This window comes from Beta vulgaris, chromosome 9, assembly GCF_026745355.1.
Source record: "Beta vulgaris subsp. vulgaris cultivar EL10 chromosome 9, EL10.2, whole genome shotgun sequence".
Classification (NCBI taxonomy): domain Eukaryota; kingdom Viridiplantae; phylum Streptophyta; class Magnoliopsida; order Caryophyllales; family Amaranthaceae; genus Beta; species Beta vulgaris.
This window is the reverse complement of record NC_079210.1, coordinates 23,657,137-23,684,040: the sequence shown is the minus strand read 5'-3', so window position 1 is coordinate 23,684,040 and position 26,904 is coordinate 23,657,137. Positions and strand designations below refer to the sequence as shown.

At 35.2% G+C, this 26,904-nt stretch overlaps 2 protein-coding genes across 2 annotated transcripts in view; both read left to right on the top strand.

Moving 5' to 3' along the window:
- The window catches only part of LOC130590111 (uncharacterized), an 87,905-nt gene that overhangs the window by 7,280 nt on the left and 53,721 nt on the right, over positions 1-26,904 (top strand). The gene's annotated exons all lie outside the window — the stretch shown is intronic.
- LOC104903022 (riboflavin synthase) lies at positions 17,363-26,576 on the top strand. Its single transcript, XM_010690988.4, has 2 exons — positions 17,363-17,979; positions 26,017-26,576. The coding sequence occupies exons 1-2, from the start codon at positions 17,470-17,472 to the stop codon at positions 26,347-26,349; spliced, it is 843 nt and encodes a 280-aa protein (XP_010689290.1). The 5' UTR covers positions 17,363-17,469; the 3' UTR covers positions 26,350-26,576.

Below are 26,904 nucleotides of genomic sequence, written 5' to 3'. Positions count from 1 at the left end.
TTAGAATAGTCAAATGTTATACTAGCTCAAACAGCAATCACAGATAACTAGCCATTCCAAGGAATAAATTATGCACACAAATCACAAACAAAGATAAAGTAGCAAAAGTTAGAATTATATAGCACTTGTTTCTTTAACTACAAAAAGAGACAAAGAAAGAAAAAGAAAAAAGAAAATGAAATAAAGCTAACAGTCTTGTTCCTCGAAAGACAACCAGGAACAAAGAACTAAGAAAGGGAATGGGAATGGTGTTCCTCAACAACTTCTTTTTCTACCACATCCTCCAGTTTCTTCATCACTTCACCATGATTTTCACCAACCTTCTTCTTCAAACTCTTAAGGGTCAGGGCCATTGTCTCCATCTTCTTCTGTTGCTCAATCACCGTATCACTTAGAACTTTCATGAGACCCAGTATTTTGTCAGTTTTATCATCTAAGGTCCAGTGAAGATGATTATAGAATTTTATCATATGTTGTGTAGGAAGACAAACATCATTTACCCAGCCACAATCATCCGAAGGAACTTATTCCTCACCCTTAGAACCAGAGGCAGTAGGAGGTTTTGGTGGAGGAACTAGGGTAGGGTTGTTTGAAGGACCGTCAGTTCCTGGAGTAGAAACAGATGGGGAGGTGGTGGTATATATGTGAGGAAGAAAAGGTGGTGGTGGTGAAAGATTTGTAGAGGTGGTGGAGAAGGGATTAGGGTCAGTCAACTCATCCTTAATCTGTTCAAAGCTGGAAGGAACAGAAAAAGAATAAGGGAGATATGGAAGAGAGGTTAGGGAGAGGAACATAGAGGTTAGGGAGAGGAACATGGAGTTTTGGTGAGGATGGAGGAGTTGGTTCCTTAAGAGAGTGTTATTCCTGTTCCTCCACATCAGAAAGGACCAATGGAGAGTCCTTGTTATAAGGAACAGGGGTAGAGAGAGCAATTTTCAATCTAGAGCTCTGCCTAACTCTTGTAGGAACAGGAGGGTAGGCTTTTGGGCAACTTGTTTGCGCCTCTTTGGTTTAGGTTCCTTAGGTTCCATGGGTACAGGAACTGGTTCCTCCAAAATCACATCTGCCAGTTACTCTTCAACTACCCTGGGCAGTTTCCTCATGTTTGAGGAATTGGGAGTTGTTCTCCCTTGAGTTAGTACTCCCTCTTGCACAGAGAGATCCAAACCACTTAGAGTTTTCTCATTTAAAATATTTCCCTGCTTAATTCCTAGAGTGGGCCAACCAGTTATCTTGACCTTAAAGTGATGAAGGAGATATGTAATATAAGCGTCATAACCAACGACACAATTATTTTCTATACAGTGAGTAAGATGTTGGATGAAAAGAGAAGGAAAGTTGATTTGTATGTGATGATCTAGGCAGAACATATAACACATGTCCAAGAGACCCACTTCATTCCTCTTTTCAGTGCGAGGAATGAGTGCTCTCTAAACAAAATTAAACAAGACTTTGTGGACTGGAGAGAGTAGGTTATTATTTATTTTGTTCTGACCAGCAGTTCCCCCAAAGGTTTCAACAATCTTGTCTTGGGGAAAGTTAGGGAAGGAAACAGTTCCTTTCCTTTTAAAATACAAATATCACTAGGGGAAAAAAAAGGAAGGGCTGCGCAGGAAGGGCTGCGCTTTTTCTAAACGAACAGCCCTACCACTGAAGGGCTGCGCTTTTCATCAAAAGCGCGGCCCTACAAAACAGAAGGGCTGCGCTTTTTAAAAAAAGCGCAGCCCTTCACTTAGTAGGGCTGCGCTTTTAGAAAAAGCGCAGCCCTTCTGAATGTGAGAAGGGCTGTGTTTTTTCAAAAAGCGCAGCCCTACTAAGTGAAGGGCTGCGCTTTTAAAAAAAGCGCAGCCCTTTAATTATGTAGGGCTGCGCTTTTTTAAAAAAAACGCAGCCCTTTTATTATGTAATTGAAACGCGGTATAATGCTGGGCTTAAAATCTGGGCTTAAAATCTCATATTCTTTCAACCGCTAGGGTACGCGGTATTCTCGCAACCTCCCTCATTCTCTCATTCTCTCATTCTCTCTCTTCTCTCACAATCTCATTCTCTCTCTCCTCTCTCATTCTCTCACAATCTTAAAAATATACTCAGCACCGAATATAATCTTATATGTATGACTTGTTCCATACTTCTATACTCCACCACTTCAAGAACTTCGAAATTGTCACTGAAATTCGTTGTTTCAGTTTGTAATGCGCAACGAATATAACGGCGTTCATATTTGTGTCACTGAAATTCGTTGTCACTGAAATTCGAAGAAACGGCGTTCGAGTCTGAGCCGTTTGAAGAATATGATAAAAGGGAGTTGCCGTTCGAGTCTAAGGCGTATTGTTCGTCGTCATTATTTCGTCGCCTCCGACGAGTTTAGCTTTTGTTAGTGTTTTGATTTCAACTTCAGATCTAAAATTTTAGGGGGTTTTTTTCGTTTTCGTTTATTTTTTTCATTTTTTGTTCATTTTCAGATTAGTTTATTTTTGTAGGGTTATTTTTTTCATTTTTTCGTCATTATTTCGTATTTTTCATTTTTGTATTTTTCAGATCTATAATTTTAGGGTTTTGTTCATTCGTATTATCCTATGTTCTGTGTAGATATCTTTTATTTTCTGAGTCTTAAACCAAATTATGGTATTGTCTGATCACTTGAAGCATGACTACCAACTTTTGTTCACCTGCAATTTACCCAATTATCATATTGTTTTTAAGAGTGCCACAAATATGATTTTTATCTTCTACCACAGTAGATTCCTTCTTTTTTTCATTTTGATTTTTGACCACTGCTAATAACAGTCCTTCGAATAATGCATATATTCTAGGATGCAAAGTTTTGATACATTAATTGAACATTACACATACAGTAGTGCATGAAGAATATGGTATAATTTCATTACAAGTTTAAGTCCAATTTCCAGTCTTTTTTTCTATTAAAAAAAATGTAAAAAAAAAAAATTATTTTTTTTGTTAGGAAGGGTTGCGCTTTTACCTAAAAAGCGCAGCCCTTTAAACTTAGAAGGGCTGCGCTTTTACCTAAAAAGCGCAGCCCTTCTAAGCTTAAAGGGTTGCGCTTTTTAGGTAAAAGCGCAACCCTTCTTAAAAAGTGAAGGGCTGCTATTAAAAGGGCTGTTGTCAAAAAGCGCAGCCCTAAGGGCGTTTTTTAGTGCAGCCCTTCCTTATTTTTCCACTAGTGTATGTTCCTTTGTAAGGAACTTCCCAAATCTTGGCCAACGTTTCTTGAGTAAATTTTATTTTCTTCCCCCTTACTTCAGTTGTGCAAATACCATCAGTGTTAGTGAAATTTGCACAGAATTCATCCATTGCTAAAGGAACTAGCGCATTGTTAAATGCATATTCAAATAGGTATTCCATACCTTGTTCCTTTAGAATATCGGTCAATTCATTAAATTGAACTTCTTTTTCCCATTCTAAATCAACACAAAAACCTAACACATACCTTGACTCACTTCGTTCAACTCGTTTCTTGGATGAAGAAGGAGCAGTTCCTTTGGAGGAACAGGAGTTACTTCTTCTTCCCCCTGAGTTTGTTCCGGGGATTCTTCTTCATCATCCTCTCCTATCAATTTCCTTCTTCTAACACTTCTTCTTGGAGATTCTAATTTTTGTTCTTCAATGGGTGTTTCTTGAATTTGTTCGGTTTCTAGGGTTTTGGTAGGAGAAGGGGTGTTTTCCATTTTAGAGGTTTTGGGAGATTTTGAGATTCGAAAAGGTGAATTGCGTGAGGTTTTTGCCATTTTGTGAAGTAAGATTGGGGTTCTATGGTTTGTGAAGAGGTGTGAGGAGGTTTTTCAATGGCGAAGATGAAGAGTCTAAGGAACACAGCTTAGAAAGATGAAATAAAGAGGGAGATGAGATGCATGTAACAATAGTTGAATTGTTACACGCGTAAAGAAAAAATTAAAAATGAAAATAAGAAAAATGCGAAAAGCAGATAAATGAGAATCAAGATTTAATTAAATCTGATTCCTATATGTTTGGGATTTTTCGAATTTTTTGATTTTTATGAATTTTTAATTTTTGAAAAGAAAATAAAAGCTAAGGAACTTGTGCTATAGGAACAACTAATGCTACATATCAACATTCTTCATATTATGCATATTTCTTTACCTTAGGAACAGTAAGGGGAGTATTATGTGACATTTGTGAGTTGTTTTATCCCTTTGAATTCACGTTTATGTTTTTAACATTCTATTTTGCAATGGTCTTAGGCAATCAAACACAAACACTACATATCACATAGAGTCACTCAAATTAATTCAAACATGGGGGGAATGGAATATGAACACTTACTTATGTTTTATTAAATCTAACTCAAGCCTTAACTTTTCATATCTATCTCTTTTTAGAGGCTTAGTTAGTATATCAGCAATCTGATTTTCAGTTTGACAAAAGTCAAGTTTAATCAAACCTTTTTCAACATTTTCTTTTAGAAAGTGATGTCTGATGTGTATGTGCTTAACTCTTGAATGATGTACTGTATCCTTTGAAATACTAATGGCACTAGTATTATCACAATAAATAGGAACACAATTAAAGTTTATTCCATAGTCACAAAGCTGTTGCTTTATCCAAAGCATTTGAGAGCAACATGCAGCAACAGCTACATATTCTACTTCAGCAGTGGATAAAGCGATTGTGTTTTGTTTCTTTGTACTCCAAGAAACTAAACTATGACTAAGAAAACCATACCTGAGGTGCTTTTCCTATTTACAAGATCTCCTGCATAATCTGCATCTGCATATCCTCTTAGCTCAAATGTGTCACTTCTTGGATAGTAGAGTCCAAGTCATCTGTTCCTTTAAGATATCTAAGAATTCTCTTCACACAGTTAGATGAGACTCTTTGGATTTGCTTGAAATCTAGCACACAAACCAACACTGAAAGCTATGTCTGGACGACTAGCAGTTAGATACAAAAGTGAACCAATCATTCCTCTATATTTTGTTTGATCAACACTTGTTCCTATGGAGTCTTCATCTAATCTAGTTGAAGTTCCCATAGGAGTGTGATTTATCTTTGAATTTTCGAGGCCATATTTCTTAATAGTTCCTTTATGTATTTTTGTTGGTGAACAATTATTCCTTTTCAGTTTGTTTGATTTGTACCAAGAAAGAAATTTAACTCACCCATCATACTCATTTCAAATTCATTCTCATGAGACTTGAGAATTCTTTGCAAATGTTTCATTAGTAGCTCTGAATATGATGTCATCAACATATATTTGAACAAGAAAATGTCAGTTCCTTTAGATTTTAGGAACAAGGTTTTATCAACCTTTCCTCTTTTAAAATTGTTTTCTAAAAGGAACTTTGATAATCTCTCATACCATGATCTAGGTGCTTGTTTTAACCCATAAAGAGCTTTATCAAGCTTGTAGACATGATTTGGGAGATTATTATTTTCAAAGCCATACATCTTCGTTTAGATAGCCATTTAAAAATGCACACTTAACATCCATTTGATATAATTTAAATCCCATGTAAGCAGCAAATGCAATTAAATTCTAATGGCTTCTAATCTAGCTACAGGAGCAAAGGTTTCTTCTATACTATTCCTTCTTGTTGATTATAACCTTTTACTACAAGTCTATCTTTGTTTCTTCAATGGTTCCATATTCATCTAGTTTGTTTCTAAACACCCATTTTAAGCCAATTACTTTTTGTTGTTTAGAAGAGGGAACTAGATGCCATACCTTGTTTCTTTCAAACTCATTTAATTCAGCTTGCATTGCAGTAATCCAATCAGAGTCAGTTAAGGCTTCTTCATGATTTCTTGGTTCCATCATTGATAGGAACGCATGAAATGCACAAAAGTTCCTTAACTGAGATCTAGTTTGCGTACCTTTGGATATGTCGCTGATTATGAGTTCCAATGGATGTGACTTTTGTTTCTCCAAGGTTTTGGTTGAAACTCTCTTATAGGAACATGTTGTTCCTCATGAGTTCCTTGAGTAGATGAGGAACTCTGATCAGTTGTTCCTCTATTAGCCTCGGTGGACTCAGTTCCTTCATCTTTGAGGAACAGGAACATCTTCTCCTCCTTGAGGAACAGGAAATCATTGTTGTATTATTTCATTTCGTTCCTTCTTCCTCTTTCACTTCTTCTTCTTCTGTGAATCTGCTTTTTCTACTTGGTTGTTAACCAACCTCATCATAGTCATCAACCTGTATGCTTGGATTATGTTTGTCAGATTCATCAAAGATTACTGTGAATACTTTCTTCAACACACATAGTTCTCTTTGTTATATACTCTATAAGCTTTACTATGTGAGAGTATCCTAAATGATATTGCTTCATCACTCCTTGCATCAAATTTTCCAAGATTATCTTTTCCATTATTATGCACATAACATTTGCACCAAATGTTCTAAAATAGGTGAATTGTGGTTTCTTTCCAAAGTAAAGTTCATAAGGAGTTTTTTAATGATAGGTCTCATCATGGCACGATTAATTATGTGACAAGCAGTATTAACAGCTTCAGCCCAAAAGTTCCTTGGAAGTTCACTAGCAATTAACATGGTTCTAGACATTTCCTCCAAAGTTCTATTTTTCCTTTCTACACACCATTTTGTTGTGGTGTTCTAGGGGCAGAAAAATTATGATCTAGGCCATTATCTCTGCTTAATCATCAAATTTATAATTTTCGAATTCTTTGCCATGATCTGATCTAATGTGCATTATTTTATGACCACTTAAGTTTTGAACTCTTTTAGCAAAGACAAGGAACTCATCATAAGTTTCATCTTTACTAGAGAGAAAAATAACCCAAGTGTATCTAGAGTAGTCATCTACAATACAAGTACATACCTCTTTCCACTTCTGCTTTGAATTCTCATGGTCCACATAAGTCCATATGAATTAATTCTAATGGTTTAGTGGTACTTACAATCGTTTTAGATTTGAAAGAGGATCTTACTTGCTTACCTCGTGCACATGCATCACAAACTTGATCAATATGAAATTTTATGGATGGTAATCCTAAAACAAGATCTTTTGATCTAAGTTTCTCAAGTAATGAAAAGCTAGCATGTCCTAGACGCTTGTGCCAAAAGTGAATCATCTTCAATAACACTAAGACAAGTTAAATTGATTTGAGGAACAAGGTCTAGATCCACAATGTATGTGTTCCCTTTCCTTGTTCCTTCCAAGATAACCTTCTTAGTTTTAATGTTGATGATCAAGCATTTTTCTTATCAAATTTTACAGTATTTCCTTTGTCACAGAATTGAGAAATCTTAATAGATTATGTTTTAGACCTTCAACTAAAAATACATTTTCAATGGAGTGTAGTGGTGACTTACCACCTTACCCATGCAACTATGTTACCTTTCTTATTATCACCAAATGTTACACTTCCACCTTCATAGGTTGTGAGTGAGAGAAACTTCGTTTTGTCTCCTGTCATGTGCTTGGAACAACCACTATCGAGATACCATGTGTTGTTCCCCCTCACTCCAACCTGCAAAAATCAACTAGTTGTTAGTTGTAGGAACCCCATCTTTCGTGGGTTCCTGTTCTTGACTAGGATTGTTTTGACAACCCATTTTTTTTACTTATTTCACATTTTTCCAATCATCTGATTTTATTGACATTGATTTATGTAATGACCTACCTTGCCACAATACATACAGAATTTATCACTAGGTAGATCAACATATTTCTTTTTGCTTTTCCTTTTCTTGTAGTTTTCAAAACCAAGACCTTCCTTTCTTTTGGTCTGTGGTTTCTCAATCCACTTAGGAACTTCATGATTTTGCCTCTGTTCCTTGCGACAACCAGTTCCTTTTTAAGATTCAGATCTGTTCCTTTAAAAATTTTTCTTTATTCATTTTTTCAATCTCAGATCTGTATCCTTTCAAAGGGGTTGATCTTATATCAAAGGAACTCAGAACAGGGACAAACTCCTTCAAGTGTGAAATCTCTAAATTAATTAGATAATTTTCATTTTTCAAACTTTCATAATATTCTTTGATTTTTAAGTTTTTTCAAACAAATCAAAGAATCTAGTTTCAACATCTGTTCTCATTTTCTTAAGCCATTCTATGTGTTCCTTGCAAACCTTTAAGGCTTGTTCCGTTTGTTCACGTTTTTCACGTTCATCTCTACATTCAAGAATTGCATCATAAAGAAGATCATATATTTCAGGCCTAGTTTTACATCTAAGTTGACTCAAGCCATGTTGACTTACCTCAACTTTTTCTTCATCTTCTTTTTCGTCATGTTTGCCATGAGGCAAAGGTTTGCTGTTTCTTCAGTTTGTTGTTCCTCTTCTTCTTCCGTCTCTGAATCTCCCCAAGCAGCTATCATAGCTTTGCGCAATTTGCCTTAGAGAAAGGTGCTTTGATTCTTTGTTCCTTTCAGCAAAGCGTTCCTTGTTCCTTTCTTTGGTTTTCATTTTCCCAAAGAGGACATTCCTTGATGAAGTGATCTGTACTTCCACATTTATGACAAGCAGCTTTGTTAGAAAATTTCTTAGTTTTACCTTTGAAGTTTCCATTCTTCATGTTCCTGTACATCTTTCGAAATTTTGAACCATGAGGGTGCTTCTTCTTCTTCTGAGTCCGAATCATCTTCATCATCTGCTTTGAGAGCAATTGATTTTGATTTGGAGCTTTCACCATATTCAGTATCAAGGTGAAGCTCATGAGTCATAAGTGACCCTGCCAGCTGTTCTAAGTTGAACTTAGTGAAGTCTTTTGTTTCTTGAAGAGCAGTGACTTTAGCCATCCATCTGTCCTTAGGAAGACTCCTAAGAACCTTTCGAACCTGTTCCTCAGATGAAATAAACTTTCCAAGAGAAGCCAACTCATTAATAATGTTAGTAAAACGAGTAAACATGTCTCGGATGCTTTCTTAGTTTCATGCAGAACAGTTCATATTGATTCATAAGTAAATCAATTTTGATCTTTTAACTTCATTAGTTCCTTCGTGGGTTACTTCTAGTAAATCCCATATTTGCTTTGCGGATTTGCATCCCATGATCCTATTATGTTCATGGGGTCCAAGTCCACAATGCAACAGTTTAATAGCCATGGCATTTACTTCCATTTTTTCAAAATCAGATTTGTCATAATCAGAGAGGGGTTTTAGAGTTACCTCATTTTTGTCATTTGTAGTTGTGACTTCGAAATCACCAACTTCAATGACTCTCCATACCTGATAGTTTTCAGCTTTGATGAATATCTCCATGCGGTTCTTCCAATAGTTGTAGTACTTCCCATTGAACATAGGAGGCCTTTGAGTGGAATAACCTTCCAAGTTTCTCGGTGGTATTCATTGTTCCTTGGATCTTTTTCTCAATAGGGTTTCCTATCTTACGTGAGTTCTGCTCTGATACCAATTGTTATTTCCCTAGGAACACTACAAGAGGGGGGTGAATTGTAGGTGTAGAAATAAACGTAACTTTTTGCGGAAATTAAAACTTAAACAATAAACAAGCTAGAGGAACACAAGGGATTTTTACGAGGAAACAATTCTTGGGCCCAACAAGAAGAAACAACCTCGACCACTAGGGATTTTAAACTCAACTCTTTCACTAATTAGGCCAAACAACTTTGTTACAACCTAATTCTAACTCGAGCCACACCTTGAGTTCCTAAACTCAAGTTCCTGAGCCATGTTCCCTTAACAGCAGTTCCTCTCAACTTCACTCGAAGTTTTCTCACTCTACAAGCTTTACTCAAAGCTTCTCTCTTACAGAACTTCACTCAAAGTTCCCTTACCCCAAAAACCAAAATACAATTGATCGAAATAAGCTTAGTGGAATTAGAGTAAGAAGCAAAGAACAAATGGCTATTATGAGAGAATGAAGGCACTGACACTTAATTAGTTAAACTCACTTAATTACTTAGTCAGACACACTTTGGAACTTACTAGACTTCAATATTTATAGTGACATAATTAGAACGTGGGAATTAAAATCGTGTTCATGATAAACCATTACCCATGATGTTCCTTCCCTAAGGAACACGTTCTTACACATCCCATGATCCCATGATCTCTGCTTGACGTGGAACATGTTTTAGTTACTGCTCCTAGTTATAGATTTCTTGAGCATTTATTCGAAAATCAGTTTTAATTTAAAACAGATTTAATATTAAAACTGAATTTTAATCTTTAAGAAAATATTATCTTTTAAATAAAATCTTTAAAAACCTAATAATATTTTCTTATCTTTTCGAAAAAAAAATCTTTTCCTTAAAAAGATTTTTCCATTAAAAACGATTTTTCTTTGATTAAAAAAGGTTACCTATTATTTAGGCATGATTTACTCAACTTCCATTAGTGAACCGTTATAATGCTTCGAGCCTAAGTCTAGTTCCTTTTAATTGATAAATTCCTTCAACTGAGTTGTTTAGTGCCAATTCGTATGTTCCTTATAAAGGAACAAACTATCATTCTCAAATAAAACTGCCAATGTTCCTTACCAACATTACTTGTTCCTTTACAATGGAACTAGAAAACAAAAACGCCTTGCTTTATTCTTCTTGCTCCAATGTTGCTCCAGTATCAGACAAAGAAACATCTTCACTTTAGTCTTCAAAATCCTCACTTGATTTCTTTCTAGACTTAGTATTCTCTTTGTTCCTTTCAATGATATCTTAAAAATCATACACTTAAATAACTCATTAGTTTACTACTTAGTTTGCATCTTTGTTCTTTTGTCATCATCTAAACTAGGGTTCAACGATTTTAATGAAAAGTGAATATTTTATAAAGTTTTAAACCAAGGTTTTGGGGTGTTACACCTTTTCTTCATTGTCTGTGCCTTCCGTTTCTCCAACTTTTGGAAGTTGAAAGTTTGGGTACCGACTTTGGTGCAGTATAGAATTTAGGTTAATCTTCATAATTCTATGATTGAAAAAGGTGTGTGCAGAAAAATTATTATCATCATTTAGCTCTAAGTACTGACAACCTTCAATACACACTTGTAATAGAAACGGAAAAGGTTTTTATATCATCGCTTTTTGTATTTTGGATAGAAACATATTGCTCATAACATCTAAAAAAACATGACAACTTACAAATGTTAAGGAGATGGATTTCGAATCTATATGATTACTTAATAACTCCATTAATATACAAGAGTAAGTCAAAAAGAATGTGCGAAATGTTGACTTAATAAGCTTAGTTGTCTATCTCCTTCATTGGCTTTACATGCACCAAGTCTCTCAAATGACTTCTTTTGCTTGGTACCTCTAGCAGAGAATGCTCCCTCGCTCAATTATGACTTCCATGTTTTCGTGATGCCTCAACAATTTTCTAGCTGAAAAGAAGGTCATCAAAAGGACACTGCTGATACATGAATTCCACAATAACTGTGAGTTTGCAAGCTCGAGTAGAACCAACACTATTAAGAACAAACATGTATAAGAATCTAGTCAGTTGCATCATTTTCAGCAAGCAAAGGGTGATAAACTGACACATTTCAAGGAAGTTTATAACAAATGATATTCTCCAACACTTATAAGGAAATCACCAATATACTCTCTATAAATAAAATTGTGTCATCCTCATTTATCCTGCACATATATTAAGAATTGACAAGCATAAAAGACCAGAGTTTTCCTTAAAGCTCCCATTCCTTATATTAGAATTGACTCATAGTTTGATATTATAACACAATTTTGAAAAGTAGTGTTACAACAAAATAAAGTAACTCATAGTTAGAATTTGATATTATACTTTCATCTCATCACTAATGTATCTCGTTAACTTATAAGTCAAATCAAAATAAACCCAAAAACCTATACGCTTTAATTACAAGTTTATAGACATTGTCCTAATTTCCAGAGAACAATATACAAGGGGGAAAATAGCCATTAAGAAAGACATAATTTGCACGGCCTGAGCAAGAAAACAAGGTGATCGTCTTCTCCCATGAGCATCTCTCTCTAACGCAAAACAACAAAAATCCAAAAACTAAAATAAACAGGTGTGTGTGTGTGTGTGTGTGTGTGTGTGTGTGTGTGTGTGTGTGTGTGTGTGTGTGTGTGTGTGTGTGTGTGTGTGTGCGTGTGTGTGTGTGTGTGTGTGTGTGTGTGTGTGTGTGTGTGTGTGTGTGTGTGTGTGCGTGTGTGTGTGTGTGTGTGTGTGTGTGTGTGTGTGGTGTGTGTGTGTGTGTGTGTGTGTGTGTGTGTGTGTGTGTGTGTGTGTGTGTGTGTGTTTGTGTGTGTGAAGAGAGACCAATGGAAGTCAAAGGGAGTGTGAAAGATGAAAACTAAAAGAGACATAAATGAACACAAGTGTGGTTATGAGGGAAGGAATTGACCTGCTTATTCCTATTCCGACCGGGGAGCAAAGGCCATTCAACAGGGAGATTCTAAAATTGCGGAGGCTTGGTTCAATCAAGCCATTGAGTATTGGAAATGGGCTACAACGCTTACTCTTGGGAATTAATGATAAAACATAAGCTGGTATTCATTAATAGACTGCATCACAATTGTATCGTTAGCAAGCACTTACTTTATGCTGCCAACAAGGGGGCAGTGACTGGTACTCAGAGGCCAACGACAAGGAAGTAACAACTTGAAGAGCAGAGTAAATTAGAGAGATGAGCATCATAGGTAAAACATATGACTTAGGTTATATCTACTTTCATTTATCTCATAATATGTAAGTTTGTGAAAAAATAAATATATAATCTGACAAAATTCGCACATATTAAACAAAGCAGCAAGCCTACTAGAACATGCTGAACTCCGACTTAAGATCCTGTTTTCATTTCTTTACAAATTACAATATGTTAGATATATTTAATTAAACTAAACTCTTACATTATTTTGTTCATGATTATGTAAGGAAAAACATACTTCCTTCGTTTTTTTTAGATGTTACACTTTCTATTTTGAAAGTTTAAAATTAGATGTTACACTTTTATTTTGGGTAATAACTTCTCTATATCTCTCTCCTATCACATGTTCAGGGCACACTTTCGATGGCCCCGCTGGATCCCCGCGGGCATTGGTACGAGGGAAAGGTGGTTCTCCCTCCGACTTGCCATGGGACCCTTTTGTTTTTCATTCTCTCTATCTCTCTCCTCTCCAAAAATTACCTAGGAGTCCGTGATTTGAAAAGTGTAACATCTAAAAAAACGGAGGAAGTATTTGAGTTTATTAAACTGAACTTTACATTATTTTGTTCATTTCTTACTTCACCAAATTACCTAGATACAATATAATTGGCAGATAATTAAAGCTTGCCAAACTCATTTTTCCAAGAAAGAGATCTTTGTAATGTCTATTGCATTTGAAGGATAGAGAATATCACTATATGCCATTTTCTAAGGAATAATTAAAGATTGGACAAACTAAAATAGTGAAACCCATGCTTGTAATTAGTCACCTGAAAATGCTGAACAAATCGATGTGGAAAGAAATTAAAGAAAAATATTTTATCATATTTAAGGCGTAATAATCATGACTGACAAGTACAATTCCATTAAACAATTACAAAAATTTAACTTATGAATGCCAAAGAAATCAAGTTGCCAACCGACGACTTAAGTTCTGTATTAGATTTATTTGAGATTATTTCTTTAAGAAAACCATCAACAAATATAACCCATATATTTTTTTTGACGGCAACATAACCCATATATTTTTTTGACGGCAACATAACCCATATCTTTGATCGCAACTAAAATAAAAGAGAAAAAAGGGGACAATTTTTATCATAAAAGACCGTCAAAAAATGCAAGAATATCAATCTCAACTAAGAATAGTAGACTAATACCCACACATAAACATAATCTGAAAATATTTGATCTCCAAAATACTTAATCTTTCTAATGTAGATTAAATCCTAATCGTCGATGGACCAAAGGTACTTAAATCCACACCATGTTGATTTATCTCTTAATCTTTAAAATCACTATGATGAGTCAATGGAAAAATTTGATCTCCAAAATGTGCAAGTGATATTATGCAACTACCAACTTGTTATCAAGCAACATACATTGGTTGTAGTGATTTTTTTTAAGATTTTTACTATCACCAACGTCTCTTAGTATCTTATTGTAAGCAGCATTTAGAGCAGCTCAAACAAACAAGCAATACACGATTTTATAGAAAATGCCGCATCATTATGAGCTCTCTTATCCTGAAAATTTACGGATCCTCCATACTTGCTTTTTAATCTCCAAAAACTAACCCTACAAACAGTAAAATAGATTTTAAAAACCACGAATTGGAAAAAATAAATCAAAGAGAAATTAACGAAATAAAACCTAGAAATCAATTAGAGGAAAGAAAAGGGATTTTACCAACTTCTTACTTGCTAAAAACTTCTTGTAAATTTTTTTGTACCATTCAAGATTTGGAAATTCCATTTGGTACCCAAAAAAAGTTTTCTTCCACATAGTACCACTAAACATTTGTCAAGGTCCACACTATGACACTTTGTTAACTTAAAACGTTAAGGGATTTGATGATTCGGTTTAATGTTGATTTTAACCTTAATTCATACCTAACTAAGCAACATTTTAGATTTCCTGCCTTTTTTATATAGCTTTCCCTCCTTTCTTATTTACTACAACATCCACATCATTCCCTAAATACTAAGGTGTTGTTTGGTTGGAAGCTATTTCCCTTGGAAATACAAATTCCTAGGAAATACATTATGGGTGTTGTGTTTGGTTGGAGGGAAATGAGAGAAGCATAGGGAATACAAATTCCAAGGGAAATAGAATTTCCCATGAAACATGGGAAATCACTCACCAAGCCCCCCTTGGTGAGTAATTTCCTAGGAAATGCAATTTCCTATGGTGTCAACCAAACAATTTTGTCTAATTCCTAGGAAATTAACAAGGGAAAGAATTTCCCATGTAATATAAATTCCAATGGGAAATTACTTCCCATGTGAACCAAACGAGGCCTAAAATCGTAAAGTCCTTTGATCATCATCACCCATATTCTGCAACAATGCATTTAAAAATAAACTGAGCAAATCCTAATTCAGTTATATGCATTCCCAAATAAATTGTGAAATTCAGGAAGAATAAATCTTTCACATTTCAACAACAACTAAGTAATGTACAATTCACAGACATTTAGATGCGTGTAACTTTTCGACACAACTAACTATATTCAAATGCAATTACACACACAATTTTCAACCCTAATCTAATGAAAATTAGTAGAAATAAATGGCTAATTAAGAGTGAAACCCAAAGCTAAACATGAATTCAGTTCGAATTATTGCAGTAAATAACATCAAAGCAAGGAAAAAAGAAGCTCACCTCAACCAACAAAGTGATGCGACCTGAAGAAGAGATTACAGCTCCAGAATGACACAATTTGCGGAAGTGATTATCGCTTAAAAATTCCAGAAGAATTACGGCAGAAAAATGAGTGAATAAGGTATAAAAAGCAAAAAGGAGGAAGTTTGATCGTTTTTCGTAGTTTCTGTGAAAGTATGATGAACACTTGGTGGGTGGAGAAGCTTTCTTTCAATTCTCCTCTGCTTTGGACTTTTCTAAGCTAAAAGTTAGGAAAGCTAAAACTACTTAATTTGATTTAATGTTTTCAGTGGTACTGTTTGGAAAGAACTTTTTTTGGGTAACAAATGGAATTTTCAAATCTTGGATGGTATCAAATCGAATTTTCCTAGAAAAAAACCTAGCCATCTCCTCTAGTTGCTAGCAACTTGCTGTAAAAAAATTACATTAGATTATACCACTTAGATCTCAGCTTGCTTCACAAGCTCAAACACACAAAAAAAGGAAATCAAGACCCTAACCCATAAATCGCGTTGTTTAGAAGAAGAACCCTAACCCAAAAATCAAAAAAACTTACTTCCTCCATTTTTTTTTATACATGCTACATAGAGAAAGTGGGGGGTTTTTAAGAAAGGTAGAGAGAGAAAGTAGGGGACCACCACTTTTTCAATAAAAAAACATTTATTAAGGAAAAAGTACTGAGTATTTTAAAAGAGAAGGTGGGGGACCACCAACTTTTTAATAGTATTTTAAGATTTTTGTGGTGAAAAGAAATTCATTTATGATATGTAGCATCTATTATGACATTTCCATTTAAGGAAAATGTAGCATCTATAAAAAAAACGGAGGAAGTATATAAAAAACAGAAATCTATCAAAACCGTGGTCTATTCCTTCGATTTAAATATATTAAAGACTCCAAAGTGTAATAATACAACAATCAGAAATGATAATCAAGAACCCTTGCTGAAAATATGAAATATATTAATGCAAGAACCGAATTAGACATTACCTTTAGCGATGGCATTAATGTTTCTAATGCATGATTTCAATTCCCTATCAATGGCACAAAAAAAAAACACAGAAAGAGGAGAGAGATATCAAAAGAGGCGAGGAAGAGAGAGAGAGGAGAGACGTGAAGAGGAGAAAAAGGAAAGAATATATGACTGAGATGAAAGAAGATGAAGGATTGTGATTCGGTTAGCCTTATCTACAATACTAGTGGATTATGCCCGTGCATACTGCACGAGGTCATTATGTGTGGTGTTATTTGTGAACATAATGTTGTAAGTATATGAAAATAGAAAATGTTGGGAAGTAAAGTTATGTGTAGGCGAACATACAACTTAGCCATGTCATTTCAGTGTCTATATATCATCAAATAGGAATATACTTTTATTTTATTCTCTTTCTCTCCTATATTCCCTCATAATATCCTGAAAATCATCCACGCAACAAAGAAGATGAGCAACTATAATAGTGATTATAGTTCATATTACTCCACAATTGATGAAGAATATTACTATAACAACTCAACTTTTAGAAACTCAAAAATCATGTAAACCTTCTTCTAATAAAACAGGGAGACCATGAGACGGATATCAGACAGAACTAAAATAATAACTTTTAGGAACTTCATTAATATGCAGCAACAAAAAAGTGGGCATATTTGCTTAGATCGAAGTTTTACTGGAGGTTCTAGGCAAGCCATAAGTGGGAATTTGAGTAGGCAAAATTTCTTCTACTGCAGCATCAAGGAAGCTTTTGGTCTAATTATGACATATCTCTACTTGTCCCACTCAGACACATTTTTTGTGCAAAGTTGCCACAATCAGCAAATTTCAAACTCTCAATTTAAGCATCCAATGTTCCAAAAATAAGCAAGCTATGTGGATGACTTTTGGTTTGGAAGTAAAGCAAGCAAAAGAACCAAGTATTTGGGCCTAACCAAACAAAACAAGCTCTCTCACAAAGCAGAGAGTTTTGTTTGGTTAGGAAAACTCTCTCTTTTATTATTGTTAGGATATTGCGAGTGTTTTTAAATTCAGATCACTGTTCCTTTGAACAGTACGACACTTTGAATTTTTAAAAGGTTATTAAGGACTACGGATAAACCAAACCCCCCTACATGTTCTTGCAAGAATTGGACCGTCCTTTTGAGTCCAAAATAGTCGGCCATATTACGAAGCACCCGAACTGCCAAATATACATATTTTTCAATCCCGATTTCTTCATCAAAACATGGCAATTGAAGTGGCGCTTTCCTTGTTTTCTCCCAAAATCTCCCAACCAAAGCTTTCAATCCACAACTTCTACAATCTCCCCTCAAATGGGCGACTCAAATTAAATTCAGAGTTCAACAACCCACTTCCTAAAATCTTCCTTACAACCCGAAAAACCCACCAAACCCTTAAATTTCAACCCCACAAAAACCAAATCAACTGCCTCTTTACTGGCATAGTTGAAGAGATGGGCAAAGTTAAGCACCTGGGTTACGCCGAAAATGGCGGATTTGACCTGAAAATTGGGGCAAAAACCGTTCTTGAAGATGTTAAACTTGGTGATAGCATTGCTGTTAATGGGACTTGCCTTACTGTGACTGAATTCAATACTGAATTGTCGGAATTCACAGTTGGGTTAGCTCCAGAGACACTTAGGAAGACGTCGTTGATCGAGCTCGAACCTGGGTCTGCTGTGAATTTGGAGAGAGCCCTTCAACCTTCTACCCGTATGGGTGGCCATTTTGTTCAAGTGAGTTCTTTCACCTTTTTTTCTTTACGTTTATTCTGGTTAATTGTCCTATAAATTTGAGTTATATATGTGACATTTTTTAGTAGATATGCTTGGGATTTGGTTCTGTTTTGGGGAAATCTTATGCTAACTTTCATGCTGATAATAGGCTGGATTTAGACAAGATTACATGAATTTTGGATAATTTTTTGTCAATGGTGGTAACTTGTGAGGCAACTGTTTAGTTAATCTTTCCGCATTGTCATGTCAAAATGAGTTAAGTGATAAATGACTTAATAAGAGAATGTTGGAGATCAGCCAGCCAAAGTGTTGCTGTAACAAACTGCCAATTAAAGAACTAGCGCAAGAACTTAATTCTGCCCAATAAGGAAGAGTCGTACAGCGTAAATCTTATACCACCCAGAGGCTTAATGAAGAAGCTTGAAATAAATTGATTACCCTGATTTGCATCTACAACATCCTCCCCTTTTAAGGAGAAGATTCAACCTCTAACCTGGAACCAATTCATACCAAGAGCAGCACCTTGAACCTACTTGCCTCACCATCTAAGTCAAGGAAACTTCAAGGTTCTTTGCATTATCATTTATCACCGCTCTCATTAAGAAAGAACCCGTCTTGATGCCTTTTACCCTCACGAAAAGCTAGAATTTCATATCTGGTCTCGTATTGTTTACACCCAAATGCTCAATTCTATGTTTGGGCGAAGTTGGCTGCTGTGATGCAGACAAAAATCTCCCTTCAAAGCCCTTGTCTTTGAGAGGTTGCCACCATTTCTTCCACGATCCTTCTAGGCTACTCAAGAAATCCCTTTCTTCTAGGCTTCTTGCCATTGTGCTTCAAAAACCTCTGTCCAAAGGCTACAATGTCGCCACATTGTCTTGATGCTGCAAGCTATTGGTATATCTCCACAATGCATGACCCTACGGTCAAACTTCCATTGCTTACCAATTAGTGCCATAGGGGTGCATTATAAAGCACCGCGTCCTCAACTCCTCATAAGGTTCCACACCAAGATCAACTAAAGCTTGCCTACTCACCTCGACCTCACTTTCTCCATCTAGACATTAAAGCTTGTAAGGTCTAGGAATAGGCATTGTTGTCAAATTCGAGCTATCCACCAAGGTTTTTGAAATTACTCCTTGTATCCCTAAATAGAGTGCCCTTTTATTTTGGGCACAAGTATTGAAAAGAAATCATGTGTAGGACTTTAGTGTATTAAATTATAATTAAATATAGAAGTTGGTACACTTTTTAGGAATTGTTTATTAAGGAAAGAGAATGTGGGCCATATGAGAAAGTGGGTGATATTATAAAAGTTGAAATATTTTAATTGGTGGACCCATACGAATAAGGAAACGGGAACCCTATTTGGGAAAAAACATAAATGGAAAAATGGGCACTCTATTTAGGGACGGAGGGAGTACAACTTTACAGCTCCTAGTGTCTGACATGGTTATTTATCTTCCTTCTAGATTACGCTTTAAATGGAAAAGATGCTTTCTTTGGTTATCTAAAGAATAAAGTTTGTTAGCTTGTAAAAGACGTCTAAGAATTAGATTTATTGCACTAGGACAGAGTGATATACTTCTTCACTAATGTCACTCTTCTTCCTATTTGGTTCTTTTAGCTCTCATTCCTAGTTTAATAAATCATCCTTCATCATGGGTCTCTTGTTAAGAGTATGTACAATGGGTCTCTCCAACTAGTTCTCTCCAACTAGCTCTCCAACTAGCTCTCCAAGGAGAGAGAAAATAGAGAGCCACCTCTTACCCAACAATGGGGCTCTTGGTAGTGTCTTGGGTGTCTCTCCATGGAGACACTTTGCAAAGTGGCTCTTGAGGGAGATACCTTTGGGGTTGAAGGAGATATAGCTCTCGAATGTTTGGGGCCCACATGCTATTGCAATTACTTAAGTTTTCTTTTCTTCTTACAACCATTTAATGATCTTTTTTATAAAAATAAAAAAAAAACATGGTAACAATTACTATCCCAACAACTATAATTTTTCTTTATTTATAAAATGAGCCTAATATTGGATATATTTCATACACAAAATCTACTATCCTTATTTAATTTATGTAATTAAATATTAGCATTCAAAATTAATATTTTTTTTAAAAAAATCCACATTGCATAAATTATGAAAAAGATAATTTTTTTTGTAATTATATTTAATTTACATGAATAACATTATTTATAAAACTTTAATCATAATATAAAATGAGGTTCATTTATTGATATGGGGGCCACAAAACAATGAAAAGTTGAATGGAGAGCTTTTTAAAGAGTTTTATTGTTGTTGGGTGTTTTTAGACATAGTTCTTGAGAGTAGCTTGAAGAGAGAGAATAGATGAGAGAGAGTGGAGAGCTAGTTGGAGAGCCATGTACCATTGTACATGCTCTAAGGTAGTTATTTTGAATATGATGGCACTATCACTCAACGATACTCTTGGGATCTCCATTGGTTCTAGCTTGAATTTTGAATTTTGTTGCTCTTGCTTCCTTTACTTTGACCCGCTTGGCTCTTTAAAGAACAAGCAACATCTTTACTTTACTCGACCTCAAAAAACATATTGTCTTGGCTTCGTTTGGATCAACATTTGCTAAGACCTGGTGGTCGACTCGTGGTGAGATTTAAATGAGTTAGCAACATTCAAATTCAAACGCTGAAGAAACCATAACACCTTTTCATCTTCCTTCAATTCAAACAAAGTAGTCAATTTCTCCAATTCAATCGCATAATCCCATATACTTATAACCAAGGAATCGGTATATTTGTAACTTCTCATTTGCATTATGCATCTTCCTTTAAAAACGTTTGTTGCCTCGTGAATTCCATCATTATGCATCTATATACAAGATAACTATGAAATAACAAATTATTATACACGTGGAACAAGCTCCAACTTGGGCACCAAGTAATACGCCTACCATTACCTAATCATAATGTGCTTAAAGTAAGAAAAACCTTTTCTAAGTAAAATAGTAAAAACTTACAAGCAAAAAACTCATATTACTACTATAATTCTACTCCAATCAGGAAACTTACAAGCAAAATAGTAACTAGGTTTTAGATTTCTAATTCAACTAGAATTAGGAAAAATAAAATTTTATACTCCTAATAGAACTAGAAGTTCTAATCCTAATAGAATTAGGATTTCAAGACTCTTATTTCCTATGTTACTCCGACACTCTCTTCTACCTCGACTATCGCGTATCGACTCGACACGACATGCGGCACGACGCGCGACACGCCTGGAAATGGGTGTCGATATGCATATCGGAAAAGTGTCCCCTTTCGGACACCCATTTAGCAAAAGTGAGAAAGAAACGAAGGGAGAAAAGGGGGAACAATTACCTAATTCATTGCACTTCCATTCAAAATTTGAAATTTAGGGTTTATATGTAAACCCTAGATCTGCTAATTGATGTACAAAATCTCTTGATACTATGTTGGGGTTTTTGCTTTGGAGATTGAGCCGTACCAAATGTTGTGAGCCGCACCCAATGATGTGAGCCGCACCCAATGATGTGATTTCCTCCATTAGACACAGGCACACAGCCATGGATTACCTTCAGTTTCTTCACCGGCAATGGTGGAGAGATGAAAACTCTTTGTAGCTTTGTCAACTACTACGTACACTACTATGTTTAATGATGTCAAATTATTTGGTATAGCTGTACAACTGTCAAATAAAATCATTTAATAATGTTCTAAAGGTGTGAGGTTAATGTGTTGTGGTGTACAGCTAAGAAGAGTCATGTGACTGTTGGGAAGAATCCCAAGAGTTGTACTTTTTGTATAACTTAACTTTTTTGATTTCTTCTAAAATATAATACTGAATATAATATAATACTTAACTTTTTGTACAACTAATAGTACTATTATTAATTTTATCTTCTTTTTTTTTACTAACTTATTATTATTTTTTAGTTTTTTTCCAACACTTTCAATGATAGACGTGTCTAGAAAATTGGTCAAGACACCGTGTTGATCGTGTCGGAGTATCGGCTAAATTTTTGGAGTAGGGTGTCGGATCCTTCGATCCCTACTTGGATATGACACCCATATCCGTGTCGGAGTAACATAGCTTATTTCTACTAGAATTAGGATTACAACACAAATCGTACAAGAATTAGGATTTGTAGGAAATGAGCCATTTCTCATATGGATAAGTCCTAAAGGGTAGTCATATAGATGAGGTTTGATCAGTGATACAAGGAACGCGGGACGAAGCCACGTTTTTCGATCTGGGTAGTTCATTCCCCATCGCGGAACAAACGTGACCCAAAGTGAGAAGAGAAAGAAGAACGAAGGGTGGAAGTGGAAGAAGAGATTGAAAATTGAAATAAAATACTCACATCTACTCTACTTTCCCTTTTCTCAAAACATGGTGAGAGACTAAAGAGTAATGGGCAAATTTAACACCACGTGGATTGTTGTTGCCTACAACTATACCACTCTTTCTTTTTCTTTTTCTTTTTTTTTTTCTTTTTTGCTGCCTTTACTAACTCACATGGATAGACACTATTGCTTTTTGACTTTTCAACTTCTAATATATTTTTTTCTTTTTTCAAATCAAAGACGAAGTAAGCACAGTATAATACCGTTGTTCTTTTCTTTTTTATAATAAATTTTATGTATATATTTTGTTTCCATCGTACCCGATTCACTCAACGTAGCGTTCCGCGTAGCCGTTTCCGTACCACGTTTCGCATCGACTCTCGTTCCTTGTATCATTGGGTTTGATTCCCGATCTTGGTGACCACCCTCAAGATTCAACCAAGCTATTGTAGTGGTAGTGTAGTATAGGCTTAGGTACTTATTGGGGGAATGGGTGTTTTCGACATTATCTTGAGAAGTTAGTTATAGGTAGCTTGTTAGGAGAAAATCAATATATATATATATATATATATATATATATATATATATATATATATATATATATATATATATATATATATATATATATATATATAGTGATAGTTAGAGAAAGAGAGAGAGAGATAAAGCATGATGAAAAATGATGAGAGTATTGGTCAGCTTTTAAGAGTTCATTGGGAGAGTAAAAGCCTCTCAAAAGCTTGTAGTTATCATCATGGAATAACAACTCACGCATTTTGTAACTTCACGCCTGTTCTCTAACCTCTTTTGAACTTGTCATACGAAATGCCGCTATGTAACGCCACAATGAAATTTAGAGCCTTCTCGCTGCGATGTCCGTTATGTGACGCTGACTCACTGTGTTAGAATGTTTATCTCCTCCTGTTACATTCATTACTTGTTAGAATTGGCCAAAAAAGAGAAATCAAAAACATGCATTACAAACAAAGAAGGGAAAAGAACATGACATGGGATTTTAAGTTGGGTAATGTATAAGAATTAGCATTTGTTTAAATGTATAATAGGATAAAGCACTCATTTTTTAATTAACTATTCATTCACCATATATATAATCCTAAAATACGATAGTTTTGGTCAGATTATGTTGAAGTGCTATAAATCTCTAGTATATGAACGAAGGGGAGCTATGGTGTCTCCCCTATGAAAAGACTTATATACCCTTAATGTCACAAAAAATAATAAAGAAAAGATCTTAATTATTTCCTTATTTACAAATACAGGTACTAAGGAAAGTTCTACATTACTAAAAAGAAATACTTAAAATGTGTAAAAAGAGAAACCTCGCAATTGATAATGTGAACGGATGAGTAAATCAATTTTCAAACAATTATAAAAGTAAAGATTTATAGAGATTCTTATTATCTAAACTCTCAGTTGCATTAACAATTTTAAATAACATGCATTAACCAACCATAAAAAAATTAAGAAACTTAGAGAATATTCATTTTTTGATTTTTTGGGACTCACAATCATATGGGATAATAGATAATTAAAGAGATAAACATATATTATCAGATAATATCAATTTATAATATATTTTTTTGTTAAAGCATTTGTCACCATAGTATGCCTAAATTATCTAGTGAAATTAAATTGAACTACAATTCATAAAATACGCCTATAACAAATATGTGTTTTTGAATAAATAAAAAACATAACCTTGATCATTGTTTAAAAGGAGAGTTGTTACAAGATAACATATCATACCTTGACATAATCTTTTATGGAAAACATTACTCTTTACACTTGAGCAATACAAATAAAAAATCATAACGCTCATCAATATTCACCATAAATATTACACTCTTAAATTTCTTTAATACTTTTTGAGGTATATAGTGCTAGTTAACATAGCTTGGACACCATTAATGGCAGAGATTGAGGAAGAAAGAAAAGATTTGATACATAAACTGAAATTACAGCAATACTAAGGATTATTACAAGCTTTCGAGAGGCTTGTTCTCTCCCATTCAACTCTTAAAAGCTTACCCAATATTCTTGTATATATTTCAACATCTTTTCTTCTTTCTCCTCACCTCTATACATAGACTTTTTCCCTTATTAACTACCTAATATACCCTTCCCCTAAAATATCGGTGCATAGCATTACCAGGCCCCCAAACTTCAACCTTGTCCTCAAGGTGGGTAGTACTTGGCACTTGCTTCTTGACCTTGATAAAGCTTGTCAATGTCATCTTCATAGCAGTGCTGCAATAGACGTTTAATCTCTGCTTTACTAAGTCTTGCAAGCAAACTGATGTGGCTGTGATAGGAAAGTAGAAGGCTATCATCTGGTGAGATGATGGCTGATTATATGGTTTTAAGGTGGGGATACCAGAAACGAAATGGAGTTTTAAAATAAAGGGTTGGGTCAGTTTAATGAAAGTTAGGTTGGGTAAGAAACAGCGCACAGTGAAGGAGAAGGAGAAACATGCCTGCATATTGTGGGCGGAGTGAAGAAATAATTGCGAGCACAGTAAGAAGACTGCGGGCGCAGTTGAGGCGGAGGAAAATCTTAAACCACTGTTGTATGGTAGACTGCGCGCACAGTCTATGCGAGCACAGTAAACCATGGAAAGTTCCTGTCTAGGTTTGCTACGGGCTGCTCAAAAAGCTGTGGGCGGCTCCATCTTCATGCGGGCGCAGTGTGTTAGGGCCTCTTCCTGGATTCCTTGCCTCCTTGGCTCTTCAAACAATGAATCGAGTTCCTGAGACCTACACAACGAAGGAAAGATTGAAAAAGCATTAGATTAATCAAAACAAAAGGAAGAACAATTAAAACTACCTAAACAACTGGAGACTCAATACTAGAGTACAAAAGGTGCACAATGACAAAAAAATAAACTAAAACCAACCGAAACAAACAGAAAACTGAATACACGCTACCATTAATCCTAGCCTAAGAGAACTATCAATGACACTCATCATATGTCAGTTCATTGCATTAAACTAGCTATAATGGTTTTTAATTCTGTTTGAATGGTTGTGGAGGTGCAAAATACTGTAGCTTTTTCAGAACCACCTGTATTTCTAATGACGGAATATCCTATAAAAGGACAAATTGTCCATCTCTTGAAAATTTAAAGTCAATTATGTGCATGCAACAAAAATTTAGGTTTCAAATACTTCGTCTCTCCCATATCATATGTACATTTTTCTTTTTTTTCTATTATCTTTTATGTCTTTGTGCCTGTGCCTCCTTTGGTCCTTCCCTACTCTTCCCACATAATTGAAAAAAGGTGGTGACTAAGCTTATTTTGGCTAATAGAGCACATAGATTTTTTGTATTATGCAAGACATAATGTGTAATGAGCATAATTTGGACTTAGGAAGTAGTTTGGACTTTGGAGTAATGCCAATCAACATGTGTTATGTTCTTGCTTGAAGCTGCCAGTCCCAGATTTTGTTGATGAAATGCAGTTTCTTGTGGAATGCAATGCCTTTTTCTGTTTATGTGTTTCGATTTTTAATCTGGTATTTCTTGCTGATCATGTAGACAATAATAAAAAAAATATTAATTATGATTTTTGTTGGAAAACTGGGCTGTGGAGTTGCACTAATTTGACCATAAAGTGGTATGTTGAACTGCTCTGTTATTGTTGAACTGACTCCGACTTTGCTTTCAAATTAAGGGACACGTTGACGGGACAGGAGAAATTGTATCACTTGATCCAGAGGGTGATTCTTTATGGGTGAAGGTAAAGACTAGCCGGGAGTTACTGAAGTATATTGTTCCAAAAGGGTTTATAGCTATTGATGGCACGAGTTTGACTGTGGTGGACGTGTTTGATGATGAACTATGCTTCAACTTCATGTTGATTGCTTACAGTCAGCAGAATGTAGTGATACCATTGAAAAAGGTTGGTCAGAAGTTAAATTTGGAGGTGGATATTCTGGGGAAGTATGTGGAGAGACTCCTTAGTAGTGGGTTTCTTGATTCTGTCAAATCGCCTAAAGATGTATAATCCTATAGTCGGTAACACATCACTCAATCCATCGTTGCAAGTTTTCCCTTGGGAGTGATTGAAGTGTTTAGATGCTGTAGTAGTTATATTGCTTGTTAAGTGACTGGTGTTGAGAAATGCCTTCGTTTTGCGAATGTGGTTGTAATGCAAGAGGCATATGGTGGTGGTGGCTAAACTACATTTCACCTGTCGGATGCAATTCAACGACTTGCGCCGAGATTACTTTACATTTTGAAGTCGCTTATAGTGATGACAATTTTCACTTATCGTGAGAGATCACAAGTTATTCGAGAAAATTGGGGTACGGGTTAGAATAACAAAGCCTTGTGAGTCTTACAATAAATTATTGAAAATCCACTTCGTACAAAATTAACATTATTTCACAGCGATGTTCAACGAGTGCCTACTAGCTAATGGCTTGCTAAAATAAATTCACTTATTCGCTTAAACATCAATAACTAAGTGGAAAATGTGGCATTTTCTCCTACCATTCCCAACTTTTATTTTTTAAAATTAACTTAAAAGAAAACCTCTTTTCCATCTAAGAGTGATTAT